Below are 15,877 nucleotides of genomic sequence, written 5' to 3'. Positions count from 1 at the left end.
CAGTCACTCTGAAATTAATGACAGTTTAACATGCTCTTGTGTAAACAAACATTGTCTGCTGCAGTGGAGGGGCAGTCCCTTTCCTGCAGGCTGCATATCATTGTCTGCCTTTTCCTGCTATCAGCCTGTGATTAATTACCATTCACTTGTGTGGGAATCTGCAGGTCTGCTCCCATTGGATGACCTCAGTATAAAGAACTGCTTCCTGCAATGTCTCATGGGCTACCATAGTCTCAGATCCTGTCTGTTACTCTGCGCGTGCCCCACCTCGTTCCTAGTCCGTGTGGACTGCGCTGACTCCTGCGAAGGGGTCAGCGAGTCCTCCTAGTTCTGCTCTTGTTTCTAGAAGTTGTTACTTTGCTTGTCTTGTGTCATATATTGGTTCATCGCCAATATATACGCATACTTGCACGTTTATTATTTTCCTTGTATTCGTGTTACGTTGATACATCAGTGTCGCTGATATATACGTACACGAACTGTTTATATCCTGTATTCCGTTAGTCAGCGTTCCAGCACGCTGAGCTAGTTATCCTGTTCCTGGTCCTGTTTGTGGATTGCGTTCATCTCTGCGAAGAGATAGCGAATCCTTCTGAGTCCTGTTCCCTGTATTACTCTAGTCTTAGTCAGAGTTCCTGCTTATGTCATATATCGGTTCATTGCCGATATATACATATGTTAGTCAGACGTTACAAATAGTTTCATTGATAGCTGTAATTGTAATACGCTAGGAAATCATACTTATTGTATATTTATCTGTGTTACGTTCATCTATCTTGATCCTGCTATTTTCTGACTATCCTGTCCTGTCTTTGTGAGGCACGCCATTGCTGCAAACGCATTGGCTACCTCATTCCAGTCTGTGTTATTGTGGGCGCTTGCTGTCACTAAGTAGTGGCTAGTTTAGCAAGCGTTCATTCTGTTTACCTGTCCTGATCTCCTCAGTTCTGGTTTGTGCGCTCAGCGCTACTTTGCGCTGAGACGTTATAGCTAAAGCATTGTTTGTGGCTGTCAGATCTGCACCGGCTCTGTGCGCCACAATCTCCTGTTGGAGTCAGTCCTCCCCTCCACTAAACTGGGGATATCCTGATTCCTTGTGCTGGTGTGTGTACCTCCTTCACGTCAGCTTATGCATCACGAGCTGACCGTGGAGAATACACCTCCAAGCGTGACACTGTCTTTTCTACATTTTATGTAATTGAAGTTCAACTGTTGATGTGGAGGCACAGCCACAAGTGGCTATCAAGTTGTGGTGATGCAAGCTTAACTCAGGTCAGATTTGGGTGTGAAGGTTCACTACTTGCTAATGTTACAAACATTCCAGTGATACTTGTCGTTGAATCACTCCCACTGAAGGTTGTGTTACATGAATGGACATTTTCACATTCTGCCCTACCTCAAACTTCAAGCCCAAGTTCGAGATAAGGGCTGGTTCACACTGGAAATTAAAAACAGTCTGGTCTCAGATTGTAGCTGAATGGTTCGTAATGGATGCGAACGGATCCATTGTTAACCAATGAATCCGTTTACATTGGTCCATTTGAATGGTTCCGGTCTGCACACTCTGCTGAATGGACCGCAAGTTTGGTGCTGCAGCAATTTTTCCTGACAGCAGAGCCCAGCAAAACGGAAACAGCACTGAAGCATTGCATTGGGGGCAATCAAAAACAGATCCTGTGGTACATGCTGGCTAAAAAAACAGACCGGTCTAGCCAGCAAAATCTACTTTGGTGATGGGGGTCGGGGGGTGGGTGGGGGCGGGGGACGGAACAAACTGGCTTGTTTTATCCCTCTTAAGGCTGCTTTCACGTTAGAGCAGCCTGTAACGCAGCCCAGCGCACAGTAATGAAAAATCAATGGGCTGTTCACAGTGCCCACCTTGCGTTACATTGTCACGCTGCACATTCTGGGAAAGTGCAGCATGCTGTGCATTATACTGGGCTTTAGCTGCGTTAGACTGCTTGCACATGCTCAGTGACTAGCCACATGGCTAATTAATATTCACTGCACTGTGGTGACATAACCTGGACTCATAGTGTTGTCCGGATCATGAATGAATCATTCACTTCATCCGGATCTTTTTTGTGAGTCGAATCATCCGGGTCATCACAATGAACGATTCGGTTCACAGTGGATGTCTGTCTGGAAGAAACAAGAACATAAAGTATGTACAGTGCAGGGAAAGTCCTGTCCTGCTAGTCATTTCACCCTCAGTCTGCTTCCCTAGTAAAATGATTTAAATGATTTGGTTCCAGTTCAAAGATCCGGATCTTTTCAATGATCCGATTCGAATCATCCGAATTCTTGAAAAGATCCAGACTTCCCATCACTATCCTGGAGCGGCTGTTCTATCAGTATAGATAGAACGAAAACAGCACACCAAGAGCCGCATAACGTGGCTCAATCTGACGTACAACTTCAACACCACCATGCGTTGCATTAGGGGCATGTTATGCGATCTTAACGTCCCCTAAAACGCAACGTTTTGGTGTGAAAGAGGCCTAAAAGAAAAAAACAAAAACATTTTTTCCTGGCTGTTTATCCATTTGTTGATACTCCTACTTTGGACCAATGAATGCAATTTTTTCGCTAGACGTAAACATCCTTTTTGGCTTATTTCATACCTCTGGTAATATGAAATCAGAGAATATAATAAATCTATCTTTCTGTTGTATTCTTTACTTTCCTATTTGTTCACTTTGTCTACGTTTCCACTGTAGAGTGAAATTTTCGTGTCTAAAAAATAGTTTTCTGATTGGTGAAAATTTGCATGTAAATTTATATGCGTTTTTGTATGCAAATTTTCGTACGTGAAAATTTGCATTAGTCAAATATACATAATCTGCCTAGTAACAACTTATAGAAGGTTGAGACCGGCACCATCAGAAAGTTTTCAACTCTTTATTGATTAAAATTTCAAAAGACACATGACAGTGAAATTGGCGACGTTTCGGAGGGATACTTCCTTTCTGTGAGACACAGACAGGGCTTGAGAAAGGAGGTATCCCTCCGAAACGTCGCCAATTTCACTGTCATGTGTCTCTTGAAATTTTAATCAATGAAGAGCTGAAACCTTTCTGATGGTGCCGGTCTCATCTTTCTACAATTATGCAGGAGAACAGAGGCGCCAAAAGGATAAAAGGAAGCTAAATGAGCTTAAAAACCAAATTCTTGGTAAATAGAGGAGGTAGTGGTGGACTTACCTCCTCCAAGTAGACACACAACGACTGTAGTAAACACAGTCAATATATTTTATTTATGAACTCCAAATATGCAACGCGTTTCGCAGGTTTGATCCCGCTTCATCAGGCAATAACGGAGCAATAGCATATGTGGTCAGTAGAAGAGCCAGGCACCTCTGTGGTAATGGTAACCCTGGTTTGTGAGTATTAATATTTACTCTATCTAGTAACCATTTACCAGTACATATTACACTATTGGGGCTGTTGGTGTTCCTTGTTTTTATCATCCTTCTACAAGTTCTTGTGGGGAGTGAAGTGCTGACCCTCCCAGTGACCAGGCACATCACAGTTGGAAATCTCTGGAGTGCTTTACCAATAACCTTTACAAGCTTAGTAACAACTTAGGCATGACTGCTGACAACTTCCTGTAACCATGGATTTAATGCAAATTGTCGTGCAAATAACGTGAAAATTCATGTGGCTATATGTTTCCTATGCAAAGCATTGTACACGAATCGTACGCGGTGTCCGAAAAAAATATGCAGGATGTCAGATTTTTTCATGCGTACGAAGGCATTCAATGGAAACAGCCCCATTCACTACCATTAGTTATGACACAAAACGCACAAGTGGAAACCTAGCCTTATTGTGCACAATTTTTTTTTTTAGTAAGTGATGTACAGCTATATGAAAAAGCCTTCATGGGGAAACCCTCAGGCACCTTATATACTTATCGCAATGTGTCACGGTACTCTCCCCCACCGTAACTCATTGCAGTGGCCATTAAAGTCAATGAGGCACACGGTGGCATAGTGGTTAGCACTCTAACCTTGCAGCACTGGGTCCCTGGTTCGAATTCCAGCCAGGTCAACATCTACAAGGAGTTTTATGTTCTCCCTGTGTCTGCGGGGGTTTCCTCCGGGCACTCCTGTTTCCTCCCGCATCACAAAAACATACAGATAAGTTAATTGGCTTCTCCCTAAATTGGCCCTAGACTATGATACATGCACTACACAATTTTGAATCATAGAACCTTGAATGTCAATAGTCTTTCACTAACGTGAATGTAATCATGTAGTTACATTAAATTTTCATAAATATTGCAGCCTTTCCAGAGAAAGTCTGTTTGGAAAAGTCAGTCACATGACCCAGAGATCTGTTTACAAAATATGGTGACACCAGGAGGTGTAGGAGTTGCTTTCTTGCCAGAGAGCTGATGACCTGACTCCACACAACTTCTTACTCTGGCCCGCTTTATGGAGCAGGAAATGGAAATCAGGAAGGTTAGCGCTTTGCTCAATGACTGGTGGGTCTTTCCGTCTCCTCTCTGAATATCTCATATGGTGATCATGGGAGGAGGAGAAAGGGGAAGTTTAAATGAAAAACAAACTACTGATCAGTTAGCCAGCCAAGCAGCATCTCACAATGGCACATAAAAACAAATTTGTGATCCATTAAGTCAGGTAGGAGAAAAATTAACAATGTGGAAATGGTTTACATGCAGTGCCCAGAATGTTGTCCTACAGATTACGGTAAATGTGCCACGCATTAAAAAAAATTATCTGTGCTAAGTGATTCTGCATTAACCACCATGTAACCACTGAGATTTCAGCAATAGTATGATATGCACTTCTCCCAAAAGTTAAGTTGAAGCTTAGTTTCTCCCATTATTAGTTATTAATGCAAAGAGAACCTGAATATATTGCAAAATACCTGTTATCATAGCAGTTATACTTTACAGCTGTCTGTGATGACATGTTTAAGTACAACTCATATTATCAGCTTTTACTGTTTGCACGATTTTATATTATCAGTATTAACAGTTTTATGTGAAGTCAAATAAAAATGATGAGCAGTCTAGATTTATACTGAGCAAGACTGAGCAACTTTTTGTGTGGTCTATGAATACAGATCCTTCCTCTTGCAGTGCTCACATCTGTGATTACTATGACTCATACTTCATATGCAAGCCAGAAAATCTTGCACAAGCACACCATGCCCAGAGGAATTAGGATAACAGTTCACTGGAAATCAGAAATAACAAATGGAGCAAACTGAAGTGACCCACAGCAACATCATACTGTACATCACGATCATTGTTCTGAAAACTGAAATTAGTGAAAACTGCTTTTTGATTTGTTGCTATGGTTAAAAAGCAGCTTCAATCTTCTTTGTGTTGAACTCAAATGCAAGGAGGCGTTTAAAAAAGAAAAAAACACACACACTTCTTAAAGCAAGTGTGAAAATGAACCGATGAAATAAACAATTGTATCTATAGTTCTACTTCTAAACAGGATTTGCCTGAAATTCCATAGTCTTATTTTATATTGAAAAGTTATGATCTACCTTTAATCGTTTGACTGTCTCGGGCTCTCATGAAGGAAGGTGAAACATTTGCATCAGGCGTAGAGATTACAGGGGCAGCATGTTTGTACTGTGTTTGCACTTACAGCATGCAGTTAGAGTAGGAGGAGAAGCAAGAGGAGAGCCAGGTGAAGAGGTCATCATTCAGGAAAAGCAGCTTGTTGCGCTGTGTGAGGAGTCTGACAGTGAGTGAGGAGGTGGGAGGCAGTAGAGCAGCAGTGTTTCATTTGACTTGCACAGCAGAAGGGAGGAGGGACACTGCTGTCCTGACTGAGGATGAGTAGTTTGTTTGTCACAGACAGCCAGTGTGCTATAGTGTTGAGCTGCAGCATGTCAAGTGAGAACATTAAATGAAGCAGAGGAAATTGTGATGTGCAATCATTCCACATGGGAAGAGGGGCGTGGGGCGCATCCACACAAGTTTGCCTCAAGCAGCAAAAAGTATAGTACTGGCCCTGGTCTCAGGTACATGACAACAGGTAAATGACAACAGTTTTTCTTTTAATGTTATTCAGGTCCCATACTGGAAAATCTTGAACTATTGAACTTGTGTTATCTGTTCCCTGCATTTAGATGTATTTCTCTGAGACCCGCAAAGCTTTACAACCCTAATTAGTTATCAGTAAGAGTTACACTGCAGTTAGACAATTGCAATATTTTTTTATTTCTTACAATGAGGAGGATATGGGAAAAATACATTTTGAGTAGGCTTGGAACATTAAATACAGATGTATGTAATGTTCCAAGCCTACTCAAAACTTGTCTCATCACGTGGCATGTCACTTCAGGCCCCCTATAAATATGCTACAGAAATAATTACATTAGTGGATCAAATGCAGTGATGCTCACTTTTGCCACACATTCTTGTCCACTTTTCATTTACAAAAAGGTGACAAACTTAACTAGGTTTTAGTTGGACCTAGGACCCACTAGAGAGGTTTTTTGAGTGTTTTGGAGCTCTGTGAACCCTGCAGTATATGACCTCCAGTGAGAGTGAGCCTTACAAGATGGGAAACCATGCATTCAAGTTAATATTCTGGACTTTATCAAGATGGGAAAATGAAACTGAAGGAAAAGTAGAGAACAGTGAGGTTTGTTGAAATAAGCAAGGATGTCAGTGGGATGTTGTTGACACTTATTCCATTTTTGTGGCTAATAGCTGAGGTTTGATTGTTTTCTGTGGGTTATCGGACACATTTTTTGAATTACATCGAGTTGTATGATCCCTGGTTTCCAGGAATGCCTTAATATTAGATTCCACTTTAAAAGGAACCTGAGGTATAAGACATTTGGAAGCTACCATGTTTATTTCCTTTTAAACAATACTAGTTGCCTGGCATCCTGCTGATCTTTCTGGTCAGTAGTGTCTAAATCACACACCTGAAACAAGAATGTAGCTAATCTTGTCAGATTTGTCATCTGATCTGCATGCTTGTTCAGGGTCTATAGCTTAAAGTATTAGATGCAGAGGATCAGCAGAACAGCCAGGCAATGTGCATTATTAAAAAGAAAATAAACATATCAGCTTCTATATCCCTCTCATCTCGGATCCCCTTTAAATCCTTCCATATCCTGAATAAACAATGGTTCTAGTAAAATGAAATGGTATATTCCTAAACATAGTGTGGCATGTTGCGGTAATTCTTTGCAGACAGCACATAAACCATCTGTCAGTAATTAATATAAGTTATTCTTCCTGAGAAAGCATGGACAAGCACTTCCCATAACCATTGCTGAATGTACGTAGATATTTATATATCACACAAGCTATGTATGAAATACTGGCTTCTGCATATTACAAACATATCATTCATTCTGTCTTCTATCATGTTCTCCTCAGTAACTGCTCTGTGGCGCTGAACTTTCCGGTACTGCCAATGGAATATCACCTAACAGACCTGGCAAATATCACCCACTACATCATTGAGAAGAAACTGATTGAGCCTCTGAGGAACCTGTACAGCGTGAATCCAGTAGCCGAGTACTACCGCTTCAAGCAGAGAATGATGGAAAGCCCTTTCGAGCGTAGGTGACAAGAAATAACTAAATCAGGGAAGAGTTACACCAGTGATTTATATCTGGTACCAGCCCTTGTGTGCATCATAATAGATTGTTCTATGTTTTACGTTTTAGTCAGCTAATCCCATGAACCACGCTAGAAACCACATAAGAAGCCAATGTGTATACAGTCCGAAACTAGAACTGGCATCTCAAAATTATTTCACCCTTCTTATTTTTCATCTAAACTACAAGGAGACATAATGCATGAGATAAACGGAAAAGTAGAGCTGTTTCATGTGATAAACAGATAAGAGCTCTTATTCAATTCTTTTCTCCTGAGATTTTTCCCAGGAGATGATTCTTCATCTTATCTAAAATTAATTTGTCAGCAATTGAAAACAGAAATAGTAGATACAGTAAGTATTGTCTAGTTTTCTGGATACATAAACAATGTTTTTTATTGATAAGGTGCATATCATCAAATCAGGAAAAAGGGGTCTAGGAGCACTTACCAAAAAAAGGGCCCCGTCAAAGGCTCCTATTATAAAATCCGAAATTTGCAGCAAAGAAGGGAAATTTGTGCCCGCTATCGTTCTCCACCGGGTGTTGAAATTTTCCTTCGTTGACGCGTATCGCACCCATTATAAAAGCTGTGATTTGCAGCAAAGAATGTAAATTTGAGTGCCTGGAGGCGCCCAATAGAATCGCAGGCACAAAGCATGTGGCTATGCAATGCCACAATTTCCTCTGGGCTCCAAAATTTATCTCACGGCTTTGCGGTGGGTGTAGGTTAAGGTTGGGAGGGGGCGTGGTTAAGTGTTGGGGGGGCATAGGCAGATGGAGGTCTAAGGGTTAGGCCTTTGGGTTAGGCATCCGTAGAGGGAGCGTTCTGTGTGAGAGTAGGGTTAGGTTAAGACATTAGTAAAGATTACCGACATTTTACTAATGGAATTAAGCCGTAGAATATTGGCAATTTTACCAATATTCTAATTACACCAGAGAGGAAATGTGTGCATCTACCAAGTGAACACCAAAGGAAAGAAAATGCAATGCTAATTACACCAGAGAGGAAATGTGTGCATCTACCAAGTGAACACCAAAGGAAAGAAAATGCAATGCTAATTACACCAGAGAGGAAATGTGTGCATCAACCAAGTGAACCCAAAGGAAAGAAAATGCAATGCTAATTACACCAGAGAGGAAATGTGTGCATCAACCAAGTGAACCAAGTGGTTTTTGACCCTGCATATTTAGGCATGCGAAAGCAAATGCATATTTGCATGAGCAATGTCTCGTGATTAGCCAATAGGCCAAATTTGCAAAGCCAGATTTGTCAGGTTCACTTGGTTGATGCACACATTTCCTTTCTGGTGTAATTAGCTTTACCAATATTCTACTAGCGGCAATCCCCCGCTACCTTACTTTCCAGGCCGCCTTTTTTACATGTATGCAGATATCAAGGTAATTTACGGAAAGATAAATTGTGAGTGAAGACCGATGAGGAGAAATAAATCATTAGTTAAGACAAATACAGGAAGAGAGTGATAAATGAGAGTAAGAGAGAGATAATTGAGAGAGTTAGAGTTGAATTATATGAATTATAAGGGCCTATAAGGTCCTAAAACAGGAGGGGACCGAGGCTGCACTAAGCAATTATAAGGAGTGCAATAAAAATTGTAAAAAAGAAATTAGGCTGGCAAAGATCGAAGCTGAAAATCAAATCGCTAGGGATATCAAATCTAACCCAAAAAAGTTTTACAAGTACTTCAATTCTAAAAAAAGAAAGGTTGACTGTATAGGACTCCTAAAGGATGAGGGTGGGAACTCAATGGTGGATGACCAAGGTAAGGCAAAGTTATTAAATGCTTTCTTTGCTTCTGTCTTCACAAAGGAAACAGCACTGTTGCAAATTACAGAGGCAGAAGAGTCTCAATCTTCTAACTGTAATATTAAATACTTAACGCAGGAAGAAGTGAAGGCAAGACTAAATAAATTAAAAATAGACAAGGCACCTGGCCTGGATGGCATGAATCCTCGGGTCCTAAGGGAATGAATTTCAGTTATAGATAAACCCTTTTATCTTATCTTTTGTGACTCTCTTTCAACTGGCAGAGTCCCAGTGGATTGGCGTACAGCCAACGTTTTCCCATTATTTAAGAAGGGCAAAAAAATCAGATCCAGGAAATTATAGACCTGTAAGCTTAACCAGCCGGGCGGTATGGACGAGCGCAGCTCGTCCATCACCGCCGGAGGCTGCCGCTCAGGCCCCGCTGGGCAGATTTTCATCAAATAAAAAGCAGCACACGCAGCCGGCACTTTGCCAGCCGCGTGTGCTGTCTGATCGCCGCCGCAGCGCGGCGATCCGCCGCGTGCAGCGGCGATCCGCCGCGTGCAGCGGCGAAAGAGGGTCCCCCCAGCCGCCTGAGCCCAGCGTAGCCGGAACAAAAAGTTCCGGCCAGTGCTAAGGGCTGGATCGGAGGCGGCTGACGTCAGGACGTCGGCTGACGTCGATGACGTCACTCCGCTCGTCGCCATGGCGACGAGGTAAGCGAAACACGGAAGGCCGCTCATTGGCCGCCAGAGGCGATCAGAAGAACGCATCCGGAGCGCCCTCTAGTGGGCTTTCATGCAGCCAAGTTTTAGTTGGCTGCATGAAATAGTTTTTTTTTTTATTAAAAAAAAACCCTCCTGCAGCCGCCCTGGCGATCTTAATAGAATGCCAGGGTGGTTAACATCAGTTGTATGCAAACTATTTGAGGGGTTACTAAGAGATACTATACATGACTTCATAGTATAAAATAATATTATTTCTCAGCATCAACATGGGTTTACTAAAGACAGGTCCTGTTTGACTAACATGATCAGCTTTTATGAGGTAGTGAACGCTAATATGGATATTGGGAATGCTGTAGATGTGATATACTTGGACTTTGCAAAGGCCTTCGACACTGTTCCCCACAAAAGTCTGGTGCAAAAGTTGAGGATGCAAGGACTGGGGAAGAGTCTGTGTGCATGGATAGGGAACTGGCTAATGGACAGAAAACAAAGAGTTGTGGTCAATGGATCGTACTCAAAATGGGAGACTGTTAGCAGTGGGGTCCCACAGGGGTCTGTACTGGGTCCAGTGCTCTTCAATTTATTTATTAATGACCTAGTAGATGCAGTAGTGAGCAATGTTGCTATTTTTGCAGATGATAGAAAATTGTGCAGAATCATCAACTCTCAGGAAGATAGTGTCATATTGCAACAGGATCTGGATAGGATGGCTATATGGGCACATACATGGCAGATTAAATTCAATGTTGAAAAATGTAAACTCATGCATTTTGGTCGTACCAATGGTCTAGCACCATACAAAATAAATGGGATACAGTTGGGGACATCAAACTTGGAGAAGGACTTAGGAGTACTCATCGACAACAAGTTAAATAATCGTACTCAATGCCAAGCCGCTGCAGCTAAAGCTAACAAAATTTTGGGATGCATTAAAAGGGAAATAAAAACTTAAGATGCTAGCATAATATTGCCCCTGTTTAACTAGTAAGGCCACATCTGGAATATGGAATTCAGTTCTGGGCACCACATTACAAAAAAGATATTGCACTTTTAGAGCAGGTGCAGAGACGAGCAACAAAATTGATACATGGGATGGAAGGTCTCGCTTACCAAGAAAGGTTAGATAAACTGTGTGTCACAGGAGCCCTAGTGGTCAGACCGCAAGTTGCCTTCCAATCGGTTTCAGCACACCAATCATGCAAGCTGTGGTCGCACTCGGTGCACGGAAATCGACGGAACTTGGGCAGCAGCCTGACCAGAAGGGAGCCTGTGAGGTACGGTAATTACAACTTTACACACTAGTTCAGGGTATAACTGCCACCACCTCTGTTACCATGGGACAGAGGAGCCCGCTGACTGACCAGTCCTGTGAATAAAACGGTTAAACACACTCTATTCTGTCTAGATATCAACAATACAATAGTAGCGTCTCTTCAGAAGTCTGGTTCAGTTGTGCGGCTGATAAGCAGGGTAGCGGAACAGTGAATGACTTTGATAAAGTCTTTTATTCATGCAATATAAATAATTAATATATACAGACAATTATTAAAATCAACAATTATTAAAACAGTAATAGCCAGTATGAAATAAAAAAAGAGAAAATACTTAGGGTTTGTGGAAATATGTCCGTTCTGGGAAAACTGGTAGAGTTCCTTTTGTTCAGTTCAGCAAAGTTTTAAAATCCAAGCAAACTGGAAGATGTCCTTTGTTTCAGTTCTGACAAGATGGCTGCTAGCCATGTGCCCTTTGTTTCAGCTCAGACAAGATGGCCGATCAAGATGGCCGCTAGCCATGTGTCCTCTGGCTAGCACCAGACAGCTCTGTACAGATGGAATGTGGAGGACTGCAGGAGTGGTTCCTTGCAAACACTTTTGAACAATGCCCACCTTTGGGTGGAGCCTCAAGTACAGCCCAGGGGTTGGACAGGGGCGGTGAGCTCCCTGGAGGGGTGCTCTATGCCCACCAAATATGACATTTGCCATATCTCGGCTTACGCTTTCTGCACACACATGACCATCACATATTCATATTTCTCAGACTAGGCCAGTTCATATGATACCAAACGTGGGTATGTTTGCATGCCCGGTTAAAAAACGGTGGAATCCCCTGAGTTCTGGTTATGCCAGTGGCCCCAATTTAATATCAAAATACTCACAAGATCCGGACCAGCAGAATTATATAACTTTCACATTTCTCACCTGAACGGTATTCCTTAAATATGCAAAAAAACATATACAACATTCATTTCTTCCTGCTTTTTGCTGCAGCCAGGATGTCTAGTTTTAAGCTGTGACTAGCTTCCTGGGATGCCCTGTATGAAAGGGACCTTTTGGTTCCTTTAATTAGCATCTGAATGTGAAATCAGCTGGGACAAGCTTTGAGTTTACACCTCTGGCTAACAGGTCACAGGCACCAGGTTTGATGAAAAGAACTCTGCTGCTCTTATGAAGACCGCAGAGACCCTCCAGGCTGGACTGAATGGTATCCACAGACATGAGATTCTGATTGGGCAGCGCAAGGCAATCGAGGCAGGAAATTGATTGCGGTTGCGTTTTCGTTTCTCACGACTGTTCCGTGACACTGTGTTTATTGAGTTTAGAGAAAAGACGCCTTAGAGGAGATCTAATTAACATGTATAAATACATCAGAGGGCAATATAATAGCTTGGCGGATGAGCTTTTTGTCCCTAGGCCTTCTCAAAGGACTAGAGGACATGATCTGCGCATGGAGGAAAAACGTTTTAGCCATTTATTTAGGAAAGGGTTCTTTACAGTAAGAGTGATTAAGATGTGGAATCCATTGCCACAGGAAGTCGTTATGGCAAACTCTATACCTGCATTTAAAGGGGGCTTAGATGCTTTCCTTGCGTTGAAAGACATCCATGGCTACAATTACTAGGTAATGCCTAATGATGTTGATCCAGGGATTTTATCTGATTGCCATCTGGAGTTGGGAAGGAATTTTTACCTTTTGGGGCTAATTGGACAATGCCTTGTAAGGGTTTTTTCGCCTTCCTCTGGATCAACAGGGATATGTGAGGGAACAGGCTGGAGTTGTACTTTGTACTGGTTGAACTCGATGGACTTATGTCTTTTTTCAACCAAAATAACTATGTAACTATGTAATTATGAATTAGAGTTGAATGATCTGAATTAACCCCATTGATATTAAACTTACTATTTGTGCTGGTTTGATTCATATTATTTCTATTCTTATTAACTCTACAATGCCCTAACACCCTCTTCAATCACGTGTCCTGCATTGATCAAAGGCTGGCAGGAGCATGGGGCTCTCCACAGGCTGCATTAGGTCAAATCTGCCTAGCAACAGGGAGAATTTTCATTGGTCCACCATAAACCCATGAGAATTCTCCCTGTTGCTGAGGATTCCCATTGGTCTTTTGCAGCCCAATAGAGATCCCCATACTCCTGCTGGCCACCGAGCTGTGTACGAGGAACCGAGCAGCTGCAAGTGGCAACGGAACACGAGTATTTCATCATGGTGGCGATCAAAATGGATGAAACGGACATGGTAACTAGCCTAGTGAGAACAGATATTGTCCTTTCTCATAGGCTTTCATTGTATAAATTTTCCCATCTGCTCCGGAAAAATGTGCCAATTTAGGACTTTGCATTCTGCTTAGCTCAACATGGCAAGCAGATCCGTCTTTTTTAACACGTGGATATTTTTAACATTAGGATCTGCTTCCTGTGCTAAGTACAGCTTAACAAACCCCCCGAACGGGTTACATTTTTTAAGCAAGTGTGAACTGACCCTTGATGACTATAAATACAAACAACACATGACAGACAAGCAGGACATAATAACTGTAAGTATAAATACACATTCTGCTGTAGAAAACTCATGGCTAAGCTCATGCTCAAGTCCTAAATACATTTTAAGTCAGTATTTTTTTTTAACATATAAAAGAGAGATAATAATGACCTCAATCATGCCTAAATGGTATCAACCAGCTGGTGTAAAATAGAATAATCTGAAAGGGACCCTGTTGTGAGAAGCATATGGAGGTTGCCATATTTATTTGTAATTGCCTGCCAGTGCTGCTTTTCTCTGCAGTACTGTGTGAATGGCACTCCTGTAACAAGCATACAGCTAATATGGCCAGACTTTAATCACAGCATGTGATGTTCATGCTTGTTCTGGGTGTGTGTCTCAAAGTGTGTTTAGAGACACAAGATTAGAATTTTAACATGAAAGAGGAAACTTTCCACATCCCTCTTATTATAGTGTACCTTGTTTTGCTAAAAAGAACATAATTCTTATTGACTGGGATTTTTAGTTGAACCTTTACTATATGTATAGGTGCAAAACAGTCTGATTCACAGTTGTATTTAGGTATCTCATTCATGTAATGTAATTGAATGCCATCTATGTGCTTTGACTACAGATCATGCTGTCTTGATTGGAGACAAACACGTTGTGACTTTTGATGGAAGCTTTGTTGACGTGCCTTCAAAGTGCAGCCTCTTGTTGGCTAAAGATTTTGTGCACAATGCATTTGCCATGATCCTAAATCAGGGAACTGGTGGTCAGAGATCTGTACATGTACAGATGAACAGAGTCTCCATTGACATCCATCCTGGTCTAAAGGTGAGATCTTTATTTCTGGAGCTTGTCAACTTTTTCTCAGATTATTTTGTGTGATAGATCATTCTGGATATACTAAACCTAGATTTGTTATCAAAACCTCTTACAAGAAAGGGCATTATGCAATTCACTTATTCTCCCGAGTTTTCTACTAGGAGATAATTTTTCATCTTCGATTTAAAACAACTTTTTAGCACTTTGCAATGGAATAAGTACCAAACAATAGGAAAAAGTACTATCAAAATAATTTTCAGCAATTTCTTTCTTGCTGGTGGTTTAAACGGCATTTTATTGACAAAATCTGAAATCATCACCTAGGAGAAAACTTCGGAGAAAAAGTTAATTGCGTATGGACCCAGGTGTATTGAAAATTAGGGAGATGCCATCCATGCACTCCAAAAGATGGATGGGTATTATGAAACATTCTCATGGTTTAAAATAATAAAATATAATAGTAAAACAGATAAACATATTTTAATGAAGTCCAGTTCTAATAAAACACGAGCAGAGCTGCATACACTTACTTTATTATGTATAATGTCCATAGCCTGGATCAACTATTTGAGGGATCTCAAAGTCTTCAAGGACTGAGGTCCTCACACATTTTTGGCACAGTTTAAATTAATTGATGGGGCTGAATCAGGAAAGGTGTGGTTCATCAAGTAGAACACATTTCCCAATTTCTCAGTCCATCCTAAAGACTGGCATAGATATGTCCGACACCTGTGAACTATGTGTTCTAACTAGTTCTCTAAGTATGATAAATCTTAAAAAAAGAATTCCATAGATTCTTTTCAAGGACTTAGTCACAATAAGCGTGCAGTTTTCACCAATGGATCTTTTTTTATGGAGCCTTTTTGAAAAATCCGAATTTTTTCAATTTACTGGTTGTTCCCAGCAAGCACAAATTCCACTGTTATGATAAAAAACAAATTTAAAATTCAGTATTAATGCCTTTTGGAATTTGGAGGTGTATATTCAACAAAGTACAATGAAGTTACCATGCATAGGAAGTGTATGGCATTTTAACAGTATTCCTGGAGTTAAAATTGCCATACGAAGGGGGCTGGAGGAAGCCCCAGGTATGTATGAATACTTTTTTTTTACTTTTTTTTTTTACATCTCGGGTACACTTAAAGGTAGCACAATCGGTGCATTATTTTGGT

At 41.2% G+C, this 15,877-nt stretch overlaps 1 protein-coding gene across 3 annotated transcripts in view; it reads left to right on the top strand.

Annotated features, from left to right (window-relative positions):
- LOC137524618 (uncharacterized) overlaps positions 1-15,877 on the top strand; it is a 571,079-nt gene that overhangs the window by 522,841 nt on the left and 32,361 nt on the right. For 2 of the 3 annotated variants that reach the window (XM_068244694.1, XM_068244693.1), the window contains exons 68-69: positions 7,387-7,571; positions 14,512-14,714. In XM_068244694.1, coding sequence (XP_068100795.1) covers positions 7,387-7,571; positions 14,512-14,714 — 388 coding nt within the window. Of the gene's footprint in view, positions 1-7,386; positions 7,576-14,511; positions 14,715-15,877 lie in introns of those variants that run through there. The other variant, XM_068244695.1, reaches the window with a different exon arrangement.

Source organism: Hyperolius riggenbachi, chromosome 7, assembly GCF_040937935.1.
Source record: "Hyperolius riggenbachi isolate aHypRig1 chromosome 7, aHypRig1.pri, whole genome shotgun sequence".
In the NCBI taxonomy this organism is placed as follows: Eukaryota; Metazoa; Chordata; class Amphibia; order Anura; family Hyperoliidae; genus Hyperolius; species Hyperolius riggenbachi.
The sequence above is the reverse complement of the archived record's forward strand: the minus strand, read 5'-3'. Positions and strand labels throughout refer to the sequence as shown.